The sequence below is a fragment of the Mirounga angustirostris genome, unplaced genomic scaffold (genome assembly GCF_029215605.1).
Source record: "Mirounga angustirostris isolate CCGP_5_RB_7025 unplaced genomic scaffold, mMirAng1.0.hap1 SCAF_14, whole genome shotgun sequence".
Taxonomy (NCBI): Eukaryota; Metazoa; Chordata; class Mammalia; order Carnivora; family Phocidae; genus Mirounga; species Mirounga angustirostris.
Window position 1 is genome coordinate 26728604 of NW_026991722.1, and position 24033 is coordinate 26752636.

At 47.5% G+C, this 24033-nt stretch overlaps 2 protein-coding genes across 4 annotated transcripts in view; both read left to right on the forward strand.

Moving 5' to 3' along the window:
• PIAS2 (protein inhibitor of activated STAT 2) overlaps positions 1 to 15026 on the forward strand; it is a 130191-nt gene extending 115165 nt beyond the window's left edge. Inside the window, exon 14 of one of the 2 annotated variants that reach the window (XM_045886773.3) lies at positions 14921 to 15026. In XM_045886773.3, coding sequence (XP_045742729.1) covers positions 14921 to 14950 — 30 coding nt within the window. In that variant the 3' untranslated portion in view covers positions 14951 to 15026. Of the gene's footprint in view, positions 1 to 8721; positions 8797 to 14920 lie in introns of those variants that run through there. The other variant, XM_054510310.2, reaches the window with a different exon arrangement.
• Positions 15027 to 21696: 6670 nt separating this feature from the next.
• Positions 21697 to 24033, forward strand: part of ST8SIA5 (ST8 alpha-N-acetyl-neuraminide alpha-2,8-sialyltransferase 5) — a 54407-nt gene continuing 52070 nt past the window's right edge. Inside the window, exon 1 of one of the 2 annotated variants that reach the window (XM_045886774.3) lies at positions 21697 to 23897. In XM_045886774.3, the coding sequence (XP_045742730.1) occupies positions 23767 to 23897 (131 nt within the window). In that variant the 5' untranslated portion in view covers positions 21697 to 23766. The remainder of the gene's footprint in view (positions 23898 to 24033) is intronic. The other variant, XM_045886775.3, reaches the window with a different exon arrangement.

Sequence of the window (24033 nt, forward strand, 5' to 3'; positions counted from 1 at the left end):
AGTAAAGGCCCCATTCAGAGCATACTTCCTCCAAGAATTCAGGAGATTTCTCATTTGTCTCCCTGTCAAGGACCATTTCATAACTCGGAGCAGCTGTTTTTCTTTTATGAGCCGTCTTCATTTTTTACCAAATGGCTGTGCATGTTTTGGTCTATTTCTGTACTTTCGATTCTGTTCTTCCAGTAATCTGTCCCTTCGTGTATCACTGCCATACTGTTTGAATTATCAGTATCAGGGCTTTGTAATGCATTTTAATATCTGGTCAAGCCATTGCCATCTTATTGTGCTGCTTTTTTTCAGAGTTGGAGGAAAAAGTTTAATCCAAGTCACAAGTTCATCTAGCCTAGATTTAATCTTTCATGTCAGTGCTTTGCGGAGTCCTTCCCTCCTTGGCCCTGGTCCCTGTTCTCTTTTCTTCATCTTTGGTGAAACTGTCTTTCAAATTAAATCTTGTAAGTAGATGAGGAGTGGCTCAGGTGGGACGGGGGTAGTGGGGTCCTGGAAACATTGCCACAGAAACCCATGTTTTGAAGAAGGGTCTAAAAATCCCTGACTTATGTACTTAGGATGCTGCATGATAATCTGCTGGAAATGGCAAACCGTTCTACTAACTAACTGTGATTAGTATCATTTTTATATTGACGGCTCATTAAAATTTTTTCCTCTTCTCACTGTGTAAACACTCCAATCTATTAACTATGAATAGTGTTCTCTTAGCTGATGTCTCTGTCTCTCTTTCTTGCACACACACACACACACACACACATCTCAGGGGACAGACCCAGACCTTGCCCCATTCTCCCCAGGACAAGTGTTAAGCATGGCATGATTTTAGGACAACATTCTCTCCCTCTCTTTTTTTTTTAAGATTTTACCTATTTATTTGACAGAGAGAGACACAGCGAGAGAGGGAACACAAGCAGGGAGAGTGGGAGAGGGAGAAGCAGGCTTCCTGCCGAGCAGGGAGCCTGATGTGGGGCTCGATCCCTGGACCCTGGGATCATGACCTGAGCTGAAGGCAGACGCTTAACAAGGACTGAGCTACCCAGGCGCCCCAGGGCAACATTCTCTTAACATCCTTCTTCATCTACTTATTAATGCCCCTCATTTCCTTTATAAAAGAAAAATCCTTTCATGACATAAAAGAAACTGGCAAGCATTATTGTGAATAAGCTCTACTCCAAGCACATAAGAATTTTTTTCTTTTTTGGACAGCTACCAAGCAAAAAGATGAGGAAACCATGGAGACCACTGTGTGTCAAGGTCATAGGAAAGGGAGGGTGGATATACAGAAGGCTCTGGGGACTTCACAATTTTGTTGTGGGCTCTAGTAATTATTTTTCTACCTGCATGTGTACAGTGAGAATGGTGGGCCCATGAGAGCTGGAGCCAGAAAGATAGGGTGCAGCCTCTAATTATGGAACCTTCATTTTTTCCTTATTGGTAAGCCAGCCTGTTTAGCCATCATTCTATTGAGCATCTACTGCATGCAAGATGCTGTGGAGAATACAGAGATTTAAAACCTCAAGGTTTTTATGATTTCTTGGAGAAATAGGCAACACAACCTCACAGAAATAGAAGCAAATGACAAATTTGCTGGATGATAACACAGGTGAAAATCTGCATGATCTTGGGTATGATGATGACTTTTTACATACAACATTGAAGGTAAAATCCACAAAAGAAATAAATGATAAGCTGCACTTAATTAAAACTAAAAACTCCTACTCTGAAAACTATAGAACACTTATGAAAGAAATTGAAGATGACAAAAAGAAATGGAAAGACATTCCATGCTCATGGATTGGAAGAACAAACATTGTTAAACTGTCTATACTACCCCAAAGCAATCTACACACTTAATGCAATCCCTATCAAAATACCACCAGCATTTTTCACAGAGCTAGAACAAACAATCCTGAAATTTATATGGAAACACAAAAGACCCCAAATAGCCAAAGCAATCCTGAAAAAGAAAAGCAAAGCTGGAGGCATGATTCTGGACTTCAAGCTATATTAAAAAGCTGTAGTCATCAAGAGAGTATAGTACTGACATAAAAACAGACATGTAGATCAGTGGAACAGAATAGAAAACCGAGAAATGGGCCCACAACTATATGGTCAACTAATCTTTGACAAAGCAGGAAAAAATATCCAATGGAAAACAGTCTCTCCAACAAAGCGTGTTAGGAAAACAGGACAGCCACATGAAGAATGAACCTGGACCGCTTTCTTACACCATACACAAAAATAAATCCAAAATGGATGAAAGACCTAAGGAAGGTCTATAGGTGTTTATAGCAAGGTCTAAAGACCTCCTATGAGACAGGAAACCATCAAAATCTTAGAGGAGAACACAGACAGCAACCTCTTTGACCTTGGCTGTAGCAACTTCTTACTAGACATGTCTCTGAAGGCAAGGGAAACAAAAGCAAAAATGAACTATTGGGACCATCAGGATAAAAAGCCTCTACACAGCGAAGGAAACAATCAACAAAACTAAAAGCCCACAGAATGGGAGGAGATATTTGCAAATGACATATCTGATAAAGGGTTAGTATCCTAACTCTATAAAGAACTTACCAAACTCAACACCCAAAACCAAATAATCTGTATTTTTGTACAATAATAATAATCTAGTTAAGAAATGGGCAGAAGACATGAATAGGCATTTTCCAAAGTAGACATACAAATGGCTAACAGACACATGAAAAGATGCTCAGCATCACTCATCATCAGGGAAATACAAATCAAAACCATGATGAGATACCACCTCACACCTATCAGAATGGCCAATGTTAACAATGCAGGAAACAACAGATGTTGTCGAGGATGTGGAGAAAGGGGAATCCTCTTACACTGCTGGTGGGAATGCAAACTGGTGCAGCCACTCTGGAAAACAATATGGAGGTTTCTCGAAAAAGTTAAAAATAGAACTACCCTATGACCCAGCAATCGCACTACTAGGTATTTACCCAAAGGATACAAAAATACAGATTTGTAGGGACACATGCACCCCGATGTTTATAACAACGTTATCAACAGTAGCCAAACTATGGAAAGAGCCCAAATGTCCATCAACTGAGAACAGATAAAGAAGATAATGGTGTATATATACAGTGGAATGTTACTCAGCCATCAAAAAGAAGGAAATCTTGCCATTTACAGTGACGTGGATGGAGCTAGAGTGTATTATGCTAAGTGAAATAAGTCAGAGAAAGAAATATACTATATGATTTCACTCATATGTAGAATTTAAGAAACAAAACAGATGAACATACGGGAAGGAAAAAAAAAAAGAGAGGCAAACCATAAGAGACTCCTAACTACAGAGAACAAACTGAGGGTTGATGGAGGGTGGTGGGTGGGGAATGGGCCAGATGGGTGATGGCATTAGGGAGGCCGCTTGCTATGATGAGCACTGAGTGTTACATGTAAGTGATGAATCACTAAATTCTACTCCTGAAACCAATATTACACTATATGTTAACTAACTAGAATTTAAATAAAATTTTGAAAAAATAAAAACTAAAAATTCCTGCTCTGCCAAAGTCATTGTAAAGAAAATGAGAAGATGAGACACAGGGAGAAAATATTTGCAGAAGACATTTCTGATAAAGGACCGTTGTTCTAAATATACAAAGACCTCTTAAAACTCAACAATAAGAAAACAACTCCATTTAAAAATGGGCAAAAGGAAAAAAAACGGGCAAAAAACCAGATACCTCACCAAAGAAGATATACAGATGGCAAGTAAGTATATGAAAAGATGCTCAAATGAGAGGTCATTATGGAAGTGCAAATGAAAACAACCGATTAGAATGACGCAAATCCAAAACACTGACAACACCAAAGGGTGGCCAGGATGTGGAGCAACAGGAACACTCATTCACTGCCGGTATGGCCACGTTGGAAACCAGTTTGGCAACTTCTTACAAAATTAAACATCCTTTTACCATATGATCCAGCAATCATGCTCCTTGGTCTTTACCCAGAGGAGTTGAAAGTTTGTGTCCACTCAAAAACCTGCACATGGATGTTTATAGCAGCTCTAGTCATAATAACCCAAACTTGGAATCAATAAAGATGTCCTTCAGTAGGTGAATGGATAAACCGTGCACATCCAGACAATGGAATGGTTACTCAGCACTTACAAGAAATGAGCTATCAAGCCATGAAAAGACATGGCGGAACCTCAGATGCATGTTACTAAGTGAAAAAAACCAATCTGAAAAGGCTACAAACTGTGTGGTTCCAACTATATGACATTCTGGAGAAGGCAAAAATATGGAGACAGTAAAAAGCTCAGGGGTTGGTAAAGGTGGGGTGGGGGAGGAGAGATAAATAGGCAGAGCACAGAAGAATTTTAGGGCTCTGAAACTACTCTGTGAGATACTATAAGGGTGGATACATGTCATTATACGTTCGTCCAAACCCATCTAATGTACAACACCGAGTGAACTGTAATATGAACTATGGACTCCAGATGATAATGATGGGCCCATGCAGGTTCACTGACTGTGACACATTTCCTGTTCTGGTGGGGGATGTTGGTGGTGGGGGAGGCTGTGCATGTGGGGAGAGGGTGGGCTGGGGGTACATGGGAACACTCTGTACTTTCTGCTCAATTTTGCTGTGAACCTGAAACTGCTCTGAAAAATAAAGTTGTGTTTGTTTTTTTAAAGGCAGTCTACACAAACAAACACTTTGAACTTCCTCAGCTTAAAAAAAACTTCATGGAAATGCCAACTATCAATAGTTGCCTCTAAACAAAGGAATTATTGGTTAAGAAAAAATGAGTTTCAGGGGTACCTGGGTGGCTTAGTCGGTTAAGGGTCCAACTCTTGATTTTGGCTCATGTCATGATCTCAGGGCCGTGAGATCGAGCCCCAAGTTGGGGTTCTTTCTCTCCTTTCTGCCCTTCCCTCTCCCCACCTCCCTCACCCCTGCTTGCACTCTCTCTCCAAAAGAAAGAAAAAGGAAGGAAGGAAGGAAGGAAGGGAGGGAGGGAGGAAGGAAGGGAGAAAGAAAGAGAAAGAAAAGAAAAGAAAAGAGAAAGAAAGAAAAAGAAAGAAAGAAAGAAAGAAAAAGAAAAGAAAGAAAGAAAGGGAAAGAAAGAAAAGAAAGAAAAAAGAAGAAAAAATGAGTCCCAGACCTAAATATAATTCCTGAAGCTGTGAAACTTACAGAAGGAAACAGGGAGAGGATCTTTATGATCTTGTGTTCGGCAGTGACTTCTTAGTCAACATCATAAACACTCACTAGGAACAAAGATACTCTGAACTTCACTAAAATAAAATTCTGTTGTTTCAAAACACACTGTTGAAAAAAATTAAAAGAGGAGTTGCAGACTGGGAGAAAATACTTGGAAAAGTCACATCAGTATCTGGAAAAAAATATATAGGTATGTGTAAAAATTTAACCAAGAATAAGAAAACAAACAACCCAATTATTTAGGCAAAATATTTGAACACAAATTTCGCCAAAGAATAGACACGGATGGCAAATGATGCATACATTAGCACAGCTGTAGAGGGGGAATAAATCCATGGGGGAGAATAGACAGATCGCCCATGGAAAAGAATTCCAAATAATTTATACTCTACCCTAAAAGATGTGGAGCATAACTCTCCACTCCTTAAGTGGGGCTACACATAGTGAAGACTTCTTTCCCAAGGGTATAGCATGGAGAAGGGGTGAAGTAACGTTGCAGTGGAGGCTGACAAACTCTGCTTCAGCCAGGTGATCAAGGTCAAAATCAACAGTGATTAGTTATGTTGATAGTATGTGCTCTTGACATGATATGATGAAAATGGCACTTTACCTCTGTGGTCTTCTTGCCAAAAACCAATAAGCTCAGTCTAATCACGAGAAAAGAATCAGACGAATCCCACTTGAAGGGCATTCTACAGAATACCTCCTCAAAACTGTCATCACAAACAAGGAAACTCTGAGAAACTGTTACAGTCCAAAGGAGCCTAAAGACACATGACAACTAAATGTAATGTGGTGTTCAGGATGGGATCCTGGAACAGAAAAGGGACTTTAGGTAAAAACTAAGGAAATATTACACACTGAACTCTAGTTAATAACATCATATCAGTATTGTTCATTAATTGTGAAAGATGCACCACACTAATGTAATTTGTTGACAATAGGAAAAACTAAGTGTGGGTTATTTAGGAACTCTCTGTACTGCCTTTACAGTGTTTCTTTAAATCTAAAAACTTTTTTTTTTTTAAAGTAGGCTCCATGTGCGGTGTGGAGCCCAGTGCGGAGCCCAGTGTGGGGCTTGAACTCACAACCCTGAGATCAAGATCTGAGCTGAGATCAAGAGTCATACGCTTAACTGACTGAGCCACCTAAGCGCCCCAAATCTAAAACAGTTCTAAAAAATATTTTTAAAATGCTGTTTACAATAACATCAAAAAACATAAAATACTTAGGAAGAAATTTAACAAAAGATGTGGGAAGCCTGTATGCTGAAAACTACAGAGCAGAGCTGAGAGAAACTCAGTAAGATATGAATAAATGGAGATGTATTCTATGTTCATAGATTTGAAGACTTAATTTGGTCCAGATGTCATATTGTTAAGATGCTATCCCAATTATAATCCCATTAGACTTTTTGCAGAAATTGAAGCTTATTCTAAGATGTACATGAAATTGCAGAAGGACCTAGAATAAGCAAAACAGTCTTAAAGATTGAAGTTGGAGAATTTATACTGCCAGATTTCAAGACACACTATGAAATTATAATAGATAGGACAATATGGTATTGGCATATGGATAACTACATAGATCAATGGAATAGAATATCAATTCTAGAGGTAAACCCATAGAGTATAACTTGATTTTTAACAAGAGCACTAAATGAATTTAATGGGGGAAAGGAATGTCTTTCCCAAAAATGGGACTGGAACACTGAATGTCCTTATGGAGCAGAAATGAACCTTGACCTCTACCTCACACCATACAAAGATTAATTTGAAATGGGTCATAAATTTAAGTGCAAAAGGTGAATCTACAAAGCTTCTAGAGAAAACATTCTTAAAACACGTAAGTCCCTAATCATAGCAGAAAAACATGGGTAGATTTGACTTCACCAAAATTAAAAATTTCTACTAATTAAAAAATGTCTACTAATCATTTAAGAAATAAAAACACAGACCACATTCCAGGAGGAAATATTTATAAGCCACTTATATCTGACAAAGAACAGGTATCCAGAATGTATCTTGAAAACCTCCTACAGGGTGCCTGGGTGGCTCAGTTGGTTAAGCGACTGCCTTCGGCTCAGGTCATGATCCTGGAGTCCCTGGATCGAGTCCCGCATCGGGCTCCCTGCTCGGCAGGGAGCCTGCTTCTCCCTCTGACCTTCCCCCCTCTCATGTGCTCTCTGTCTCTCTCATTCTCTCTGTCTCAGATATATAAATAAAATCTTCAAAAAAAAAAAAAAAAAGAAAACCTCCTACAAATCAATAATAAAAGACAACAGCATTATGAAAAGGACAAAAGACCTATGCGGGTTCTTCATAAAGATATAAAAATGGCTAATAAGCATATGAAAAAGCTACCCATTTTTCTTCTTCCTCCTCCTACACCTTCTTTAGCCACAGGTATTGGATAAGTGGGGTGGCATCATTCACTCAGTGTATTAGGGTTCTCCAGAGAAACAGAACCAATAGGGGGTGTGTGTGTGTAGAGAGAGAGAGAATGTTTAAGGAATTGTCTCTCATGATTGTGGGGTTGGTGAGTCCTAAATCTGCAGGGCAGGCTGGCAGGCTGGAGACCCAGGGAAGAGCTGATGTTGCAGCTCAAGACTCAAGGCAGTCCAAATGCAGAATTTCCCCTTCCTTGGGGGGAGGTTGATCTTTTTTCTCCTAGGGTCTTCACCTGATTAGATGAGGCCCACCCATATTGTGAAGAGTAATCTGCTCTATTCAAAGTTTTCTGATTTAAATGTTAATCTCATCTAAAAAATGCCTTCACTGAAGCATTAGAGTAGTGTTTGACCAAATGTTGGGTACTGGCCCTGGCCAAGTCGACACATAAAACTGACCAACCCATTAAGCAAGCATTAACTGAACACAACTTCCCTAAATATGCCCATTGGTGATACAGCAATGAAGGAGAGATTGCTGTTCTCAGCTCTCTCCCAGTCTGGCAGGTTTAGCAGCGTGCACACCCAGAGGAAGAGGCAATGAACTCACCCGGCTGGTGGGCATGAAGGAGTGGAGTGTGGGAAAGCTTTCCAAGAGAGATGACAATTGAACTGACTCTTGAAGATTTATTGCTGTATTCTGAGCTCCTAGAACAGGGCTTGGCACAGAGCAGTGCTCAATAAATATTTGTGAATGAGGTCAGAAGCTATGGAAAGAGAATAGAGCGGGACAGTGATAATCCTTGCATGCCTGGCTAAGGAGTCGAATTCGGGGGAGAGCATCTGATGGGTTTTAAACAGTGTGCGAGATCAGCGTTGAGAAGTCTCATGACAATGTGGAGAACAGACCCTAGAGGCTGGCAGGGAGGTTGGAAAGACAGTCCAGAGTGTACTACATTAGACCAAGAATGACATGAATAGGCAGCTAACTAAGACATTGGCAAACCTAATTGGTAAGGGATGGAGAATAGAGATTTAGGGGCCAGGACTGAATGGTGGAGAGGTTCCGGGAAGGAACCCAGCACAGGACGGGGCCTCACACACCGTTATTTTTACAGATGAGGAGTCTGAGACCCAGAGAGAGGATGCAACTTGCCCATGGCCACACAGCATGCTGAGAGAATGTATAGACCAGAACCCAGGTCCTGTCTCTGATCAGGTGCTCCTTCCATGCTGGATGGATCGTGTCCTGCTGTCTCTTGCTCTCCCAGCCAACCTTGTCCTCAGGGAAGTTTCCAGTGTCCTCGGAGCCTCCACAGTGGGAGATGAGTCCCCAGGCGGCCTCACTCAGCACCGCCTCTGGCTGCGGAAGAAAAGGCCACAGCACTGCTGACAAGCTGGGGAGTCTGGGGGATGGTGCTGGGGGCAGGGGTCACCTGAGGCTTCTTCCAGGCACAGTCCTCATCCCCGAGCACCTCCCTCGTCATGGCTGAGGCTGACCCTGAGTGGCGGCTGTTATTTTAAGTAATTCACGTTGGAGGGAGGAAGTGAGGGAAATGTGAAAATGCGTAGCTATTGCAAGATGTGTGTGATAAATGAAACAGGGAACATAAAGACAGACGAAGAAGCACATCTGTTATTTTCCTCCTTTTTATAGCAACCTGTAAGGCAGACTTTTCACACTAAGTAGGAACCCCTTAGCTCCTGAGCAGTCTCCTGGCCCCAGCCCTCATTAGCCCCGACGGGAGCAGCGGAGGAGGGTGCTTGTTGCCAGGGCCCCAAGAACCCGCGTGAGCCCCCAGAACCGCACCCCACTCCAGGCCCTCCCAGCAGGGCAGAAATCAAGGTTTTGCACGGGAGCAGGTTGGTGGCTTCCTCTCCATTTATTGAAGGGTGGGGTGGCTCCCTCAGCCAGTCCCTAAACCCAGGGACATCTGCTCCCAGACTGCTCCTTACAAGCAGTTGGGAATGCAAAGGGGACGTTGTCGTAAGAATATAGACACGGCTCCCTTCATGTGGGGAAATACTGACATTCTTTCTCTCAAGTCACTTTGCCTCTTTTTAGAGGTGGATGGTGTGCCCGGTGCCCGCATGCCAGTGTCGTAGGGAGCAGGGGCCAGTGCAGCCAGAGGATGCTGAGCCTTCTTTAGGGGGCTCTCCTCTCTGTTCCGAGGCCCATCAGCTGCTGTGAGGAAGGATGGAAGGGCTGCTGGGGGGACCAAGGCCCCCAACACAAGCCAAGTCAGCCTGCTTGGGGCCTTGGACTTCCCCTGGGAGCCTCCTTCAGAGTGAAGCATCGATGCCATGGTTTAAAACAAATCACCCTGGGAGCGAGCCCAGATGAAGCTGTCGGTCACTGGGGCCTCAGCTCTCATCAGGTCATTTCTGTCGGTTGTAGGATTCAAGGGAAAGAGCAGGTCCCCTCCTTCCTGGGTGGCAGTCAGCCCTGAGGGGAGCTGGGGCAGCTTCGGAGGAGTGAAAAGGACATCTAAAGACAGAGGAGAGGGAGGAAGGGAGGGAGCATTTCAGGGGAGTGACCGAATACTTGGGATGACTGCCCGAGGCAGGCAAAAGAGAGGGGAAAAGCCTCATCCAGGAGTGTGGGGGGCTCCGTGGGGCTGGAAGCCACCGCCTTCAGAAGTGCCTGTCAGCATGACTGTGTTACTTTCTCCAGCAGCAGGCCAGTGGGAGTGGGTGGCGAAATCATCACCGGCTGGGGATTGGCCAGGGGGTACAGCCGGAGGACTGTCCTCCCTCCTCCTCCCTCTTATTTGGGACAGGAAGTAAGCAGTGACTGGGTGAGGCTATGTGACTGGGTTCTGGCTGTTGGGATGTAAGAGGAACGTGTTGCATGGGGAGGCACTCTTCCTCCATTGTGCTGTCTGGAATGTAGACACTGTGGCTGGAGCTCCAACAGCCATTTTGGACTCTGAGACAATGTGCTAGAACATGAGCAAACAGCAAGAGAAGAGGAGCATGGGTCCCTGTTGCACTCAGAGCTACCATCCCACCTCTGAGCTAACCACCTCTGGATTTCTTTCTTTCTTTCCTTCTTTCTTTCTTTCTTTCTTTCTTTCTTTCTTTCTTTCTTTCTTTCTTTCTTTCTTTCTTTCTTTCTTTTTTAAAGATTTTATTTATTTATTTGACAGAGAGAGACAGCGAGAAAGGGAACACAAGCAGGGGGAGTGGGAGAGGGAGAAACAGGCTTCCCGCTGAGCAGGGAGCCCGATGCGGGGCTCGATCCCAGGACCCCGGGATCATGACCTGAGCCGAAGGCAGACGCTTAACGACTGAGCCACCCAGGAGCCCCCGGATTTCTTTTATGTGAGAGAGAAATACACTCTAATGATTTTAAGAAGGGTTATTTTGGGTTTTCTATTATATACCACTGAACCTGATCCTGATAGAAACAGACCAAGCATCAGGAAATTGTGGGTAATTATAAGAATGTCAGTAAAGTGATTGACCATGGGGTTTTATTTAGTGAAGCAGGAAAGGACAAGAAGCCAGGAGGTGGCCCATACACTGGAGAACGGGGACTCCAGCCTTGGTGCCCTAATACAGCAGAGCAGGCTAGTGGGGGCTGAAGATCTTTAAGAATGAAAAGTGGGAAGTTGTGGTTAGAAAGTAGAATTTCTGACTTTATGGTTTCAGAATGTGCTTGACAAGACGCGGTCACGGTACACGCTAACACCTGAATGCTTCCCGTGCTACTGACTGCCTTTTAAGTGGGTGAGGGTGTGCTCGATCTCAGTCCCCAGCGTAACCCTGGAAGGTAGGTTCTTTTATTAACCTATTTCATAAAGAAAGAAACTTAGGCTCAGAGATGGCAAGAAACTTTTCCAGGAGGACAAAACATAACTGGCTGGATCGCCATTAGAACCCAGGCAGCCTGACTCCAGAGCCCAAGTTCTTGGCCAGGCTCCTCTGCCTCCCGCACTGGATGCTCCCCCCCCCCCGGGGGGGAGGGAGGAAAAGCATGCAGGTGCAGGGAGGTGGAGGCCCGTGAGGCTGGCTCATGGTTGCATCTTCTGGATGGCCGTCCCAACCTCCCAGCCTGGAGGCAGGAGGCCAGCAGAAGGGGAAGGCAGCCAGCCTCAGTACCAAACATTGAGTTTACAGAGTAGGCTGAGGAGAGGGTGGGCCATCGGTGATGGGAGCCTGGAAAAGGTATGAAGGGCTCAGATCTGGCCACCCAGGAGCAAAGTGACCCTGCCCTGGGTCCTGGGGTCCTGCGGCTTGGGGGAGAACACAGGAGTCTAGGGAACATGCACCCTGCAGCGGAAAGCGGGAGGGTGGGCTCTGGGACCTAGGGGCCTGGGGGCCTGGGGGCCTGGATGCAGATCCCACTCCCTCCTCTACCTAGCTCCAGCACCTTGGACAGTTACTGAACCTTTGGTGCCTCTGCGTCCCCAGGTGTTTAAGCTCCAATAACAGTTTCTTCATCTACCTTCATTCAAAGGAGATTACACGCATTAAGAGCAGGGAAGCGCCGTGAAGAGTGCCTAGCACACAGTGAGCTCTCAGGGCCCCGATGGTGCTGTTCCACACCCCAGTGGAGAAGGAAAGGAGCTGTGACACGGTGAGCAAGCCGAGGACAGGATTCCAGAGCAGACAAACCACAGGGTTTGGCCGAACCACCTCCATGGGAGGCTGTCATCCTTGTGCTCCGTACATCACTTTGTTCACATCCCTAGGCCTCCTCTCCTAGGGTTACTTGCTTGTCAGTCTTCTGTGTCTCAAAGAACGAAAGACCTGGCCCCTTCTAAATAAATGTCTGAACACCTTAGGGAGGGGTGAGGAGTTTTCCCCTGAGCCCCCAAACCACACAGAGGCATGTCTCGCCCAGCACCCATCCCAGGGACATTATCCAGGAGTAGTTGTTGGAGAATGGTGGGGACAGCCCAGTGCTGGCAACACGGCCAGGCCGGGGTCTGACTTTGGTTCACTGTCCTCCTCCTCCCACCAGCTGCCCTGCTTGCCAGCTCCCAGCCCTGCCCCTGTCCTGGCCACAGACGCTGCCTTGACCCTGAATGCTCCACATTCTGTCTGCTCCTGGAGGGTCCCACACACTCTTTGCATGGCCAGCTATTTACTCCTTCGTGTCTGCAGTTATTATTAGACACCACCGGAACCCAATCCTGCTGAGGAAGGTTTTATCAGCAGATGTTGTAAGGTTGACAATTGTGCATCTATTGAGGAAACCCTCTGGCAGGGCAGAGACAAGCATGAAGGTGACAGTGAACCAGTTAAGGAACCAGGCACCCCTGGGTCAAACAAGCGTCTGGACGGCCAGGGGTCCGTGGGCAGGTCCGAATTGCCTGCCTGGTCTTAGCCCCTCTGGGGCAGGAGGGCTGCAGCTCCAGGACACGTGCTGGTGCAGCCTCAGAGCTCAGAGACTGGCCGTTCCTCGGCCGCCGACCCACCGTGCAGTGTAGGGCAGGTCATTTTGCCTCAGTGGACGTCTCGGCATCTACCTGTGAAATAGAGGTAATGAATGCCTCCCGGGGCTCTTAAAAGGCCCAACTGAAGGAATAAAAATGAAAATGCAGTGACCGTCACATGGGCCACCATGCACGGAGTGCCCAGCATGCTGCTGGACTGTGATCTGACCCATAGGACAGAGATTATGTCTCTTGCTCGGATTCACAAAGCTAGTGAGCAGAGGAGCTAAGATCTAGATCTTGGTAAGTCTGGCTCCACAGGTCATGTTGTTGCCACATGCTATGTGCCAGAAGGCAAAACAGCCTCAATATATTACCCACCACCACCCTCACCCCTGCCCCCCGGGGTTTCTGAGAGGCCTGGGATGTGAGGTGAGCAGAAGAGAAGATAAGGATAGGATAGAGGATGAAAGGAAAGAGGAGAAAAGGACAGGGTACATTAGATTGGGAGGGGCACAAGGCAGGGTCCGGGGGCTGGTGGTTTCCTTTTTTTTTTTTTTTTTTTTAAGATTATTTATTTATTTATTTGACAGAGAGAGAGAGAGAGCACAAGCTGGGGGAGCTACAGGCAGAGGGAGAGGGAGAAGCAGGCTCCCTGAGGAGCAGAGAGCCCGATGCAGGGCTTGATCCCAGGACCCGAGATCATGATCTGAGCTGAAGGCAGTTGCTTAACCACCTGAGCCACCCAGGTGCCCCTTCCTTCTTTCTTTTATCTTAGTGGTGGTTCCATGGGTGTCTTCACTTTGTGGTAATTTGTGGGGCTGTACACCACGATTTGCATACTTTTCTGTACATATGTTATACTTCTTAAAAAGGTTAAAAAGAAAATAGGAACTTTTTAGCATATAGTTGTTGAGTACCAATGTATTTTCAAAGTTCATACACTCTATTACTTATGCAGCTCTAATCTGCATGTATTCAAATGACATTAAAAGTTATGTTGAAGAATCTAAAGATATTCCGGTAAAATTCTCAAGAGTCTGGGCCAACGTATAGATCCCAGAACTGAAATTCTGGGAATTGTTGACATCCGCCTTGTGGCTAACTAACTCCTGACATGGAACCCACCATTGGTCATGGGTCCTCCTTCCTTGGAATAATAGAGTAATGAGCTAGAGGGAGCCTGGATCTTCAAAGACCTTTTTGAATGGAGCCACTCTCTGAGCCTTGGATTGCTCACCTCTGTGTATATTAAGTCTTGTTATTTGGGGAATTTCTGTACCCAGAGCTGAACCTGACTGTAACTCATCCTCTTCCCCTGCCCCGTGAAAGACACAATGACTTTCCTTGTCCTCCTCGTGGTTAACCATGGAGCTGATGGGAGCCCATGCTTTGGCAGGTCCCAAATTGGGAAGCCAGCAGGTCACTCACCACCCTGAAAAATGCCATTAACCACTTCAAAATTAGGCCCTACATGAACGCTGAATGGATGACCCAGGTTGAGTGATTTTAGGGGATCCAGGGCGTCTCTCAACTACCCCTTTCACATACATGGTGCCTGAAATTCCATCTTTATTTGTGAATTCGTAAGAGTACGCATCTTTGAGAATTCCTACTTAAATACAAACGATTCTAGGTGGAGGAACCGTATTATATTATGTCTCACATTAGCATGAAGTCATTTATCTTAGAAGTAGAAAGTGAGTTAGAGAATTGTAGAGATGAATGGGCCCTTGGGGGATCATTTAGCTCAGTGGTTTTCGGAATATGCTTCGGCAAAGCCCTTGCATTTTTATGATGGCACCTCTGGCTGCCATTCAGGCCAAGAAGGGCAGGAGGGGACGATGGAGGGCACAGAGCACCGCTGTCCTTCAAAGCCAAGTTTCCATGCTGGAGAAAGTTTTAAAAACCACAACTCTCTTTTATTTTATAGGTTCCAAGTCCAAGGCTGCCACGAGGTTAATGTAGCCTGAATTCAGAGGGCTGGTCGGTGGCAGAGCAGGGCCTACAATTCCGGATTCTGCCCCTTAGGACTGTGCTCTCCACCATTCTGTGCCTCCCTCAGTGAGTTGCAGACGTGTGTTAAGGAGATGGGATGGTGAGACTCGAGATGGGTAAGTTTTGATAGGAGGAGAGCGGAAGGGGCAGATCCAGGTCTGGGCTTCAGTGGGGATGCCACAGAGTTATGGGCAGCAGACAGTCCTGGGCACTTGGAGTAGTCAGGGCTGATGGGGACGAGGGAGGCCCCTGAGGACACCTGACCCCCTTCACAAATCTGTTGAGACTCAACGTTTGTGAAATCTCTCTATCTCGGGCCATTGCAAATAATGCTGTTTAGCTTAGAGTTGTATAGCTTTATGGTTTACAAAATGCTTTTGTAATTTCACATTTGATCTTCAAAAACTCCTACTTTGAGGGCTAGATATTATATTTTCTAGTTTCCATGTGAGGATACCAATGGGTTAGAGAAGGCAGGTGTCTCTCCTGAGCTCCTAGGGCTGTGACCTAAAGCATGTCTCCTCTGACTCCCATCCTGAGCTCCTTCCCACCATCCTGTAACATCTCCCCACCCCCACACTGGCAACTACTTTCCCCAGCCTGTCTCTGTCTTTGCAGCCAGACACCAAGGCATTCAGACATAAACATAATCTGTGTCCACGCTTGTAATTTGGCTGACCTGTTGCCTGGCTTCTTTCTTTTACCACGAGCTTGGTGAGTATAGCCGTAGGTGTTACTGTCAGTGAACCAATAACGTGTGTGTGTCTGGGGAAATGGGCAGGAGACAGGGCCATAAGTGATACTCTTTGTGGTTCTGAAACAACATTTCTGGGACATTGGAGGGGCACCTTTTCTCACTCTCTTGTTTGTCATCAACACAGCAGTGGTGCGCCATCAAAAGGAAGAAAGGAAATGTAAGTGAAAAAGTGCTGCTCTTGATGATGTTGGGTTGACACTCCAGCATCCGTTCCATCTCCATCTGTGTAAGCAGCCATGTGGTTTCTGGAATTGACCCTGGCTCCTGGGAAGGGTTCTTTAGTAGACTAAACCAACTAGGATAATACCCTCCCCTTGTCAGTGATTGGTTCAGGGACCCACTGTAACCCAGTCAGTGCATGGCATCCCTCTGGTGATTATTACTCGTCCTAGGTTGGAGGATTCTCTCTCTTTCTTTCTCTCTCTCTCCTGCTATCCTCCCAATTACTTATGGCAGCTCTCATATAACCACGAGGACAGCCACTCTTAAAAAGAAGCCTATACTTTAGATGATAGAGCAGAGGATGGGAAGAACCTGGGTTCTAGAAAGACTGATTAGCCAGTTGCGGAGCCCACCCACCTCCAGTTTTTCTGATATGTGGGATAATACATTTCTTTATGGTCTTTGTTACTTTAGCCAAAAGATCTAACTGACATGATGACCTTCAGAACACAAGAATTTATTGTCTCCAGAAGTGAGATGGCATCTCACCAAGCAACCCATATTTGTGCTCAGGAGTCCCTGGTGACCAGGGGCCTATGTTTATGAAACAGATGGTCCAAGTTAGGGGGAACTTTCTGCATGGAAATGTCATCCCATGATCTCCAGGCTGTACTTCAAGGGTAATTGAATCTGTGCAAACATGTTGACGGTGGAACAGATTAACATGTTATAATTTATCAGGCCTTCGTAGACGTAATGCCCGAACACAGGGGAATGCCTTTCACAGTGATTCTCTAGTTCAGTGGAGTCGGACTTTTGCATGGGGCTCTGCAAATCACATGGTGTGGCTCCGGGCAGGGCAGCAAACTGTAACCTGTGGACCAACTCTGGTCACACTTCTGTGTTTCCGTATTGTTTATTCTTTCACACTACAACAGCAGAGCTGTGTGCAACAGAAACTGTATGGCTCACAAAACCCTTTCAGTTTGCTGACCCCTGGGTATACAGCACTGTCCACTTGGCCTGGAAGTGGTGGCCATCTGGGCAAATCCACAATGTAGCCGGGCGAGGGCTGTCATACCAGTGACCACGCTTGTGAACGATGATCTGTTATCAGGGTGTTCGGGCGGAATACATCAATCCTGTTGTTCTTCCAATGTAAGTACTGATGTGGTGGGATGACGAGAAATTTCCCTTAGAAACAAATCCTATTTCCACTAATCCCTATTTATAATACTAGGTATGTATTCCTCTAGAAAGCCCCTCCCTGTTAGACTGCACTGGGAATGTCTGAGGAGGTGGTTAAGGTGATGGTCACCCGTAGGTCACCCATAGGTCTCTTCACACGGCTCTGCGTGCAGTTCTAATAGGACATCACCTCTATTATAGGCACTAGGATATAAATGAAAGCTCTCAGAGCCTTTCCCAAGGGCAGGGTTTTCAAAGGGAGGAAGAAGAGAGTGTTTCTGCACCAGGAACCTGTGGAGCAGAGGGAACCTCAGAAAGTGGCAAAAAGGGTGTCCTGGCGACACGCTCTGCGATTGTACCAGTGTGCAGTGGACCGGCCCTAACCACACTTGACCGATTTCCATGAACACCAAATAAGAGGGCTGATGAAGCACTTCATACAGCGACAGTGTTCATATATGAGGCAATAAGCCCGTGCCTCTACTCCCTGCCTGCTCCCCTGGAAGGCGGCAGAGAATTCCTTCTCAAGTTGGCACAACAATGAGAAGAGTGGTGGGGCTGCCTGCCCCTGGGGGGGTGGGGGGGGGTGTGATGCCGCAGCGGTGGGGAGGGGTCTGGTGTTGTCAGCGAAGAGAGAGATAGGCTGTCACGCCCACGCCTTTTCAGGCATTTCTCCCTCCAGCCGCTCTCTACCAACCCCGAGGTTGATTTATCCAAAATGCAAATCTGATCATATTATTCTCCTACTTAAAATCTTGCAATAGTTCCGTGGATAAAATCTCAACTCCTGTGCTCGGGCTCCTGCCCACTCCTCCAGCCTCATGTCTCCAGCCACCCTGAGCCGACTGGGCCACATGTCCTGCTGCCACGCTTTGTCCGCATTGCTCCCGCCCCAGTCCTTGACCTGGCTAATCATCCTTCCCCGCCACAATTCAGGTCAAAGGCTACCTCGTCTGGACCCCTTCCTTGCCATTCAGCCCCCTACCCACCTCCCCCGCCTGCCACCCCCATTTGGGTTAGAGGCTTACTTGCCCTGCTAGAGGGTACTGTCTGTCTTCTTCACTGCCACCTAAATTCCTTTAAAGGGCACTGACTAGGACTTACAGATTCTCATTTCCCTGGCATGTCGCGTAATATCTACCACATAGTAGACACTCCCACCACAGGCACTGAAAGCCTGGCCTTTGAGAACCTAGGACAGAGGCTAAGTGACACATCCTTGGCTGTGACCATGGTGTTAGGACCGGGAATCTCCTCTGGTGTTTTAGAAATGGATGATCATAGTGGGACACACATCCCTTTTCTCTTTTCAGGTACCCAGGGAACATTAAACTTTTCTAAGCAGCTGTGTTCCCAGGGCATTCTTTTGAAGTTTTGGCATTACACAGACCCCCAACAAAATGTGTCGAGGAGCCTGCACTAGACTGGAAATGAAAAACATTCTCTCAGCTGAATTTTTCAGAGCTCCTCCTCGAAGGGCAGAACCTGATCCCAGGGTTTCTACCCCAGGACTTGGCCTTGAGGGTGAGTAAAGAAGATACCATGTCATCTAAATGTGTCCTGAGTGACCTCATTATAAAGAGTGTAGCTGTTTCTGGCTCCCTGTGGGAGTGTGACATCCCCAAGGGGGAAATGAGCCTTTTCTGCTCTTCGATGCAGTAGCTATTGTGTATTAATACCAAGAAGCCTGTCTCTGCCTCTGGAAACAGACTGGACCCATCAGGGCAGATACAGCAGAGGAATCCCCACGGGGTGGTGCTAGGACAAAAGGAAGTTGTCTCTCAGGTTGGAGATGCGAACATAACATAACATAATGTGACTTCATAGCCTTGTCCAGGATTATTTAATAAGTTATTCTGAACACACCCCATACATTATAAGGGAACTGAACACGGGGTTTAAATTCTAGTGCTATTCTATGATGATAACTTATTAAAAACCAGTAGGCTCCAGTGTCTGCAGCTGACTGAGCAGGGGCGAGCCCCCGCTCTCTAGATTCTGAGATTATCACTGGGCATTTCTGCTCAGTGGCTGCAAGACGCCCTCAGCACAGACAAAGTATCCCCAAACCGGGAACCAGCCTCTGGGGGCCTGCCTTGTTAACACAAATATAAAGAGGCATAAGAACAGCATGTACTTATCACAAACTCCATGAACACATGGGTGGAATGTCACTTACATAACCTGGCAGGTTGCAGTTATGCCGTAATGTTACACACCCCGGCTTTCTTAAACCAGCAGAAATCTCTAAGGTCTTCTTTAAAAAAAGGAGTCTTTCCGTTTTCTCCTGGAGACAATGCTCACAGCATGAGAAGTGCCCATCAGTTATCAGTAGTTCAGCAGATTGTGCCAGGGTTGACATTTGTTCTTGGCTTAATTGTGCGTGCGTGTGTGTTTCAGACAATGATGCAGCTGTCCCCACTGCTGGCAATTAGGATATAAAAATGGTGTTCACTGAATCTGGCATAGTGATCAGCTATCCATGTGTTTACTCTTTTGTTTGCAAGGCCTTCCGAGTGTTTGCTGCAATTCCACAATCAGAATATAGATTTGGCTTAAAATGGAACCTAGATCCGTATATTAATAGCAACAACAGGGACCGCAGACCTCCTTGTTTCAAGATCTTTGGTCTCTGACTCCACTGCTGATGCTTGTATCGGGGTGTATGTTAAAGGTACCTCCCAACTTGATACGAAGATGGTCGGATTTAAGACACTGGTAGGATTAGGAGAGCCCTGTCAGCAGAGGTGCACTGGACTGTTGCTGATCATTTGCACGGTATCCAGTGATCCAAACACATCGCACATAGAAGACTACCCCAGAGTTCCAGCTGCGGCCAAAGTCAGCATCGGCCCTCACTGCAGATTCCTGCAGGCCACCTGGCCATCAAGGAGAGTCCGCACCCAGCGTTAAGTAATTCCTTTCTCTGGACTCTTTTGGCTCTTGGCTTGGTGGGCTTTTCGCTATTAGATTAGCTGGTTAATGTTAGCATCAGCTAGGGTGGGGACCAATTCCCATTAGGTCATGGCAGGTTCGAATCAAATACCTATGAAAAGAATAACCTGGCCCTTTGGAAAACTGTTTGGCAGGAGTCACTAAAGCTGAGCCTTCTGTGACCCAGCAATTTCACTTCTAAATACCACTACCCACAGACAAGCATGCATATATTCACCAAAAGCCGCACACGGGAAGGCTCGTGGGGGCAGCTCTCCGGGGGTCCGTCAACAGTACAGTGGATAAGTAGGTTGTGCTACAGTCCAGCCATGACATACTATACAGAAATAAGATCGAACGAACTAGAACTGTATCTGTAAACCCTCTAAACCATAGCATGCGAAGTATTCGTTTTTTGGCACTGGGAAACAAATGACGACCAATTCAGTGGCTGAAAACAACATAGGCTTTTACCAGCTCACAGTGGTGTAGGTCTTAAATCTTGCTTCTCCTCAGAGGGCCTCACAGGCCAGAAGCTCAGGACCCTCTTCCCAGTTCATTCAGGTTGTGGCAGGATTCAGGGTCTTTCTTGTGATTGGAGGACTGAGGTCCCCCATTTCCTTGTGGCCTGCGAGCCAGGAGCCAGTCTCGGCTCTCAGAGGCCGTCAAGAGCTCTTGCCATGTGGACCCTTCTGTCGCCAAAGCCAACAGTGAAGAGCTTCCCTCGAGTGCATCTGTCTCATGCTTCAAAATCTCTGTCACCAGGAAGAGCTTAGTCCCTTGTAAGGGCTCATGTGATCAGGCCCACTGAGAATAGTCTCCCTTAAAGCCAACTGATTTGGGCCTTAATTACATCACACAATCCCTTTACAGCAGCACCTAGATTGATGGTCGATTGAATAACTGGGAGAAAGTGCGAGTACCAGAGAGGATGAGGAATCTCAGGGGCCATCTTAATTCTTCCTACCATACACAACGACATGGAGGAATCTTCCAGCTGATGGTGAGCGAAAGAAATCAGACATGAAAGAATATATAAGGTATGACTCTGTATAAAATGCAAGAACGGGAAGCACTGATCTTTGGGGTTAAAAGTCAGAATAATGGTTACTCTTGAGTACATAGTAACTGGAAAGGATCAGGGGAGGGGTCTTGGGTGAGGGGACTGATAATGTTTTTGTTCCTTGATCTGTGTGCTGGTTACATGAGTGTGTTCAGCTTGTGGAAACTCAGCAAGCTGTACATTTTTAGAATAATTTAGATTTCTTATTTTAAAATAGATTCGTTTTGTTTTTCCAAGGCACTATGCGTTCAAAGACAGCTATCAGAGAGGGTACTTGATGGGGGTGGGGAATCAGCAGGAAAAGAAAGGAAATGAGAGTGCTTCACCAGCAGTGATGGGGATGGTACCTCATGACCTCTGCAGGGGAGGGCCAGCGAAGTGAAAAATTAGACTCTAGCAGCTTGGACTGCTGTGCAGCACCCGCCACATAATAATGTGTGTGTCCAGTGCAAAGCAAAATGCAGGGCCTCCTAGTTCAAAAATTACTATAATTTTTTAAAAGATTTTATTTTATTTATTTATTTGACACAGAGAGAGAGAAGGAGAGAGCAAGCCCAAGCAGGGGGAGGGGCAGGCAGGGGAGAAGCAGGCTCCCTGCTGAGCAAGGAGCCCGATGCGGGGCTTGATCCCATGACGTTGGGATCATGACCTGAGCCGAAGGCAGCCGCTTTACCGACTGAGCCACCCGGGCACCCCTAGTTCAAAAATTATTAAGAAGTTAAAGACAGCAAGAGTGGAACATTAAGCCAAGGGTGGGGGCGCGGGCAGGGCACTGGTCCCCGACCCATGAAGCCAGCCCTGCCTCTCTGGGGGAAAATGCCACATCTCCCATTCCAAACACTTCTTGCTAGGTGAGTTACTTTGGGCAACTAGAGCTTTGGTCCTTTTGATTGTAAAGTGGGTTAGCTAGAGGCTAGCAGGCGCTAATTCAATTAATATATGCAAGAGCAAGCACTTTTTGATGTGTAAGACACCAAATAAATACAGGGATTATTATAAGAATGGGTCATCTAAATGTTTATGTGTTCTTTCTTTAATTGACCTCATAGATATTTTGGTACATAAACTCTTTACAGATAGCACAGGGTCCACTGCCACCTTGTGCATTAACACGAATTCCAAGCTTATTGGTGAATCCCTAATCATGAGATTTGCCTCCCTGTTCCTTGGTCTTCCCAGCTCGCAGAGCGAACTACTAAAGGGTAAGTCCAGAGCATTGGAGTCTGGACGCTTCCTCATCAAAGTCACTTTTTCTTGCTGCGATTAGAGTTTCAGTCTAGTTGGGAGCCGAATCCTTGCCGGGACTCCAGAACCTTCCCAGTGGTTGTGGGGCCCTGGGAAGGGGCGCCCTGAAATCATCCAGCGAGGGCTCGATGGTGAACGCCGCGGGCACATGACTCTCCAGGCCTCGGGAGACTGCGGTGTCAGGTTGAAAGTCAGGGCTGGCACCTGGCTTTCAGAGCAGGGGATTAGGAAAAGGGGAGCGCATTTAGGGACTTGGATTTCTGAAGAGGCGCGACTTCTGTGTTTATTTTCCCCGGCGTGCCCTCTGAAGCACAAACCTTTCCAGACTTGCTGACTTACTACAGCTTTTGGGGACCGTGGTACCGTAAGGCGGCCGGCTGCCTGACCTAAGATTTATGACCGGCTCCAAGGATGAGACAAGGTCCCAGTGTCTCGGTGACAACAAGGTCTTTGACGAACAGCCGCGGGCTGCAGCTGGGGAGAGGGAGGAGGCCTGTGGTCGGGGTGTAGAGCCTCTGGCTTTTCTCCCTGCAGGAGTTGGGTGCCCGGGGCGCAGGCGGGCAGCCCCGCAGGCCATCAGCATGCAGGAGCCGCGCGCGCCGTCCTTGAAGGGTTGCCCGCTGACCTTGCTCCGCTTTCTCCGGAGAAATCTCCCGAGCGCGACGACGCGGTCACCGCGGTGACTCAGTGCCCTGCGCGCCGCAAGCAAACGCTCCCCTCCAGCATGCCCAGCTCCGCAGCCGCGGCTTCCCCTTCCTGCCCCCTTTTTTAATTCCACGATTCAAACCCGGCGTTTTCCGCTCCCCCCTTCCCCCCCTCCACCGCCCGCCAGTCATTCGCCAGCCTGTCCGGGTGTTTGGTCCCCCCCCACCTCCCATCTGCAGAACTGAAGGCCAATCTTCGCGCTGCCTCGCTGCGGGCCCGGGGATCGGACGTGGCCCGCCCGGGGCCGGGCACCGCGCTGGGCGACCGCGATCCGGAGCCCGACCGGAGGGGGCGGTGCGCCGCGCTTTCGGCTGCTCGGGCGGACGGCGCCCGGGCCCGGCTCCCCATTGGTCGTCACCTCGGCGGGGAGGGGCCGCCCCGGCCCCGGGGCACCTGGAGTCGCCTCTCCGCAGGGAAATCGGCGGCTGCCGGGCACGGGCGCCCAGAGGTAAAGGCGTCCGGAGGGAAGGCCCGGGGCCGCGGCCGAGCTCTCGGCCACCGGCTCTGCCCTGCCCTCCGCCCCGGCGCCGGCCACGCTCGGATGCCCCCTGCGCCCGCCCCGCCAGGCGGAAACTTTGCCCCGCCAAGTCCCCCGCCCGCCTAACAGCGCCGAGAGGCGCCCGGTCGACCGCGCGCCCCGCCGGGGCCCCTAAACCCCGCGCGTGATTGCGGGGCCCCCCGGCTCCCCGCGCCCGCCGCACCCCGGCGTGCGCGAGCGGCCGCCAGGATGCGCTACGCGGATCCCTCGGCGAACCGGGATTTGTTGGGGAACCGAACTTTACTCTTCATTTTCATCTGCGCCTTCGCCTTGGTGACCTTGCTGCAACAGATCTTGTACGGCAGAAACTACATCAAGAGGTAAGAAAGTCCGAGCGCGGGTGGGGGTGCACGGAGCTCGCGGGCGAGCCCCCAGGTGGCGGCCGCAGCGTCGGCCCAGGCGTCCCCGGAGTGAGTGACCCCCGGGTCGGCACTTTGGCCGCGAGCAGCGCCGCGT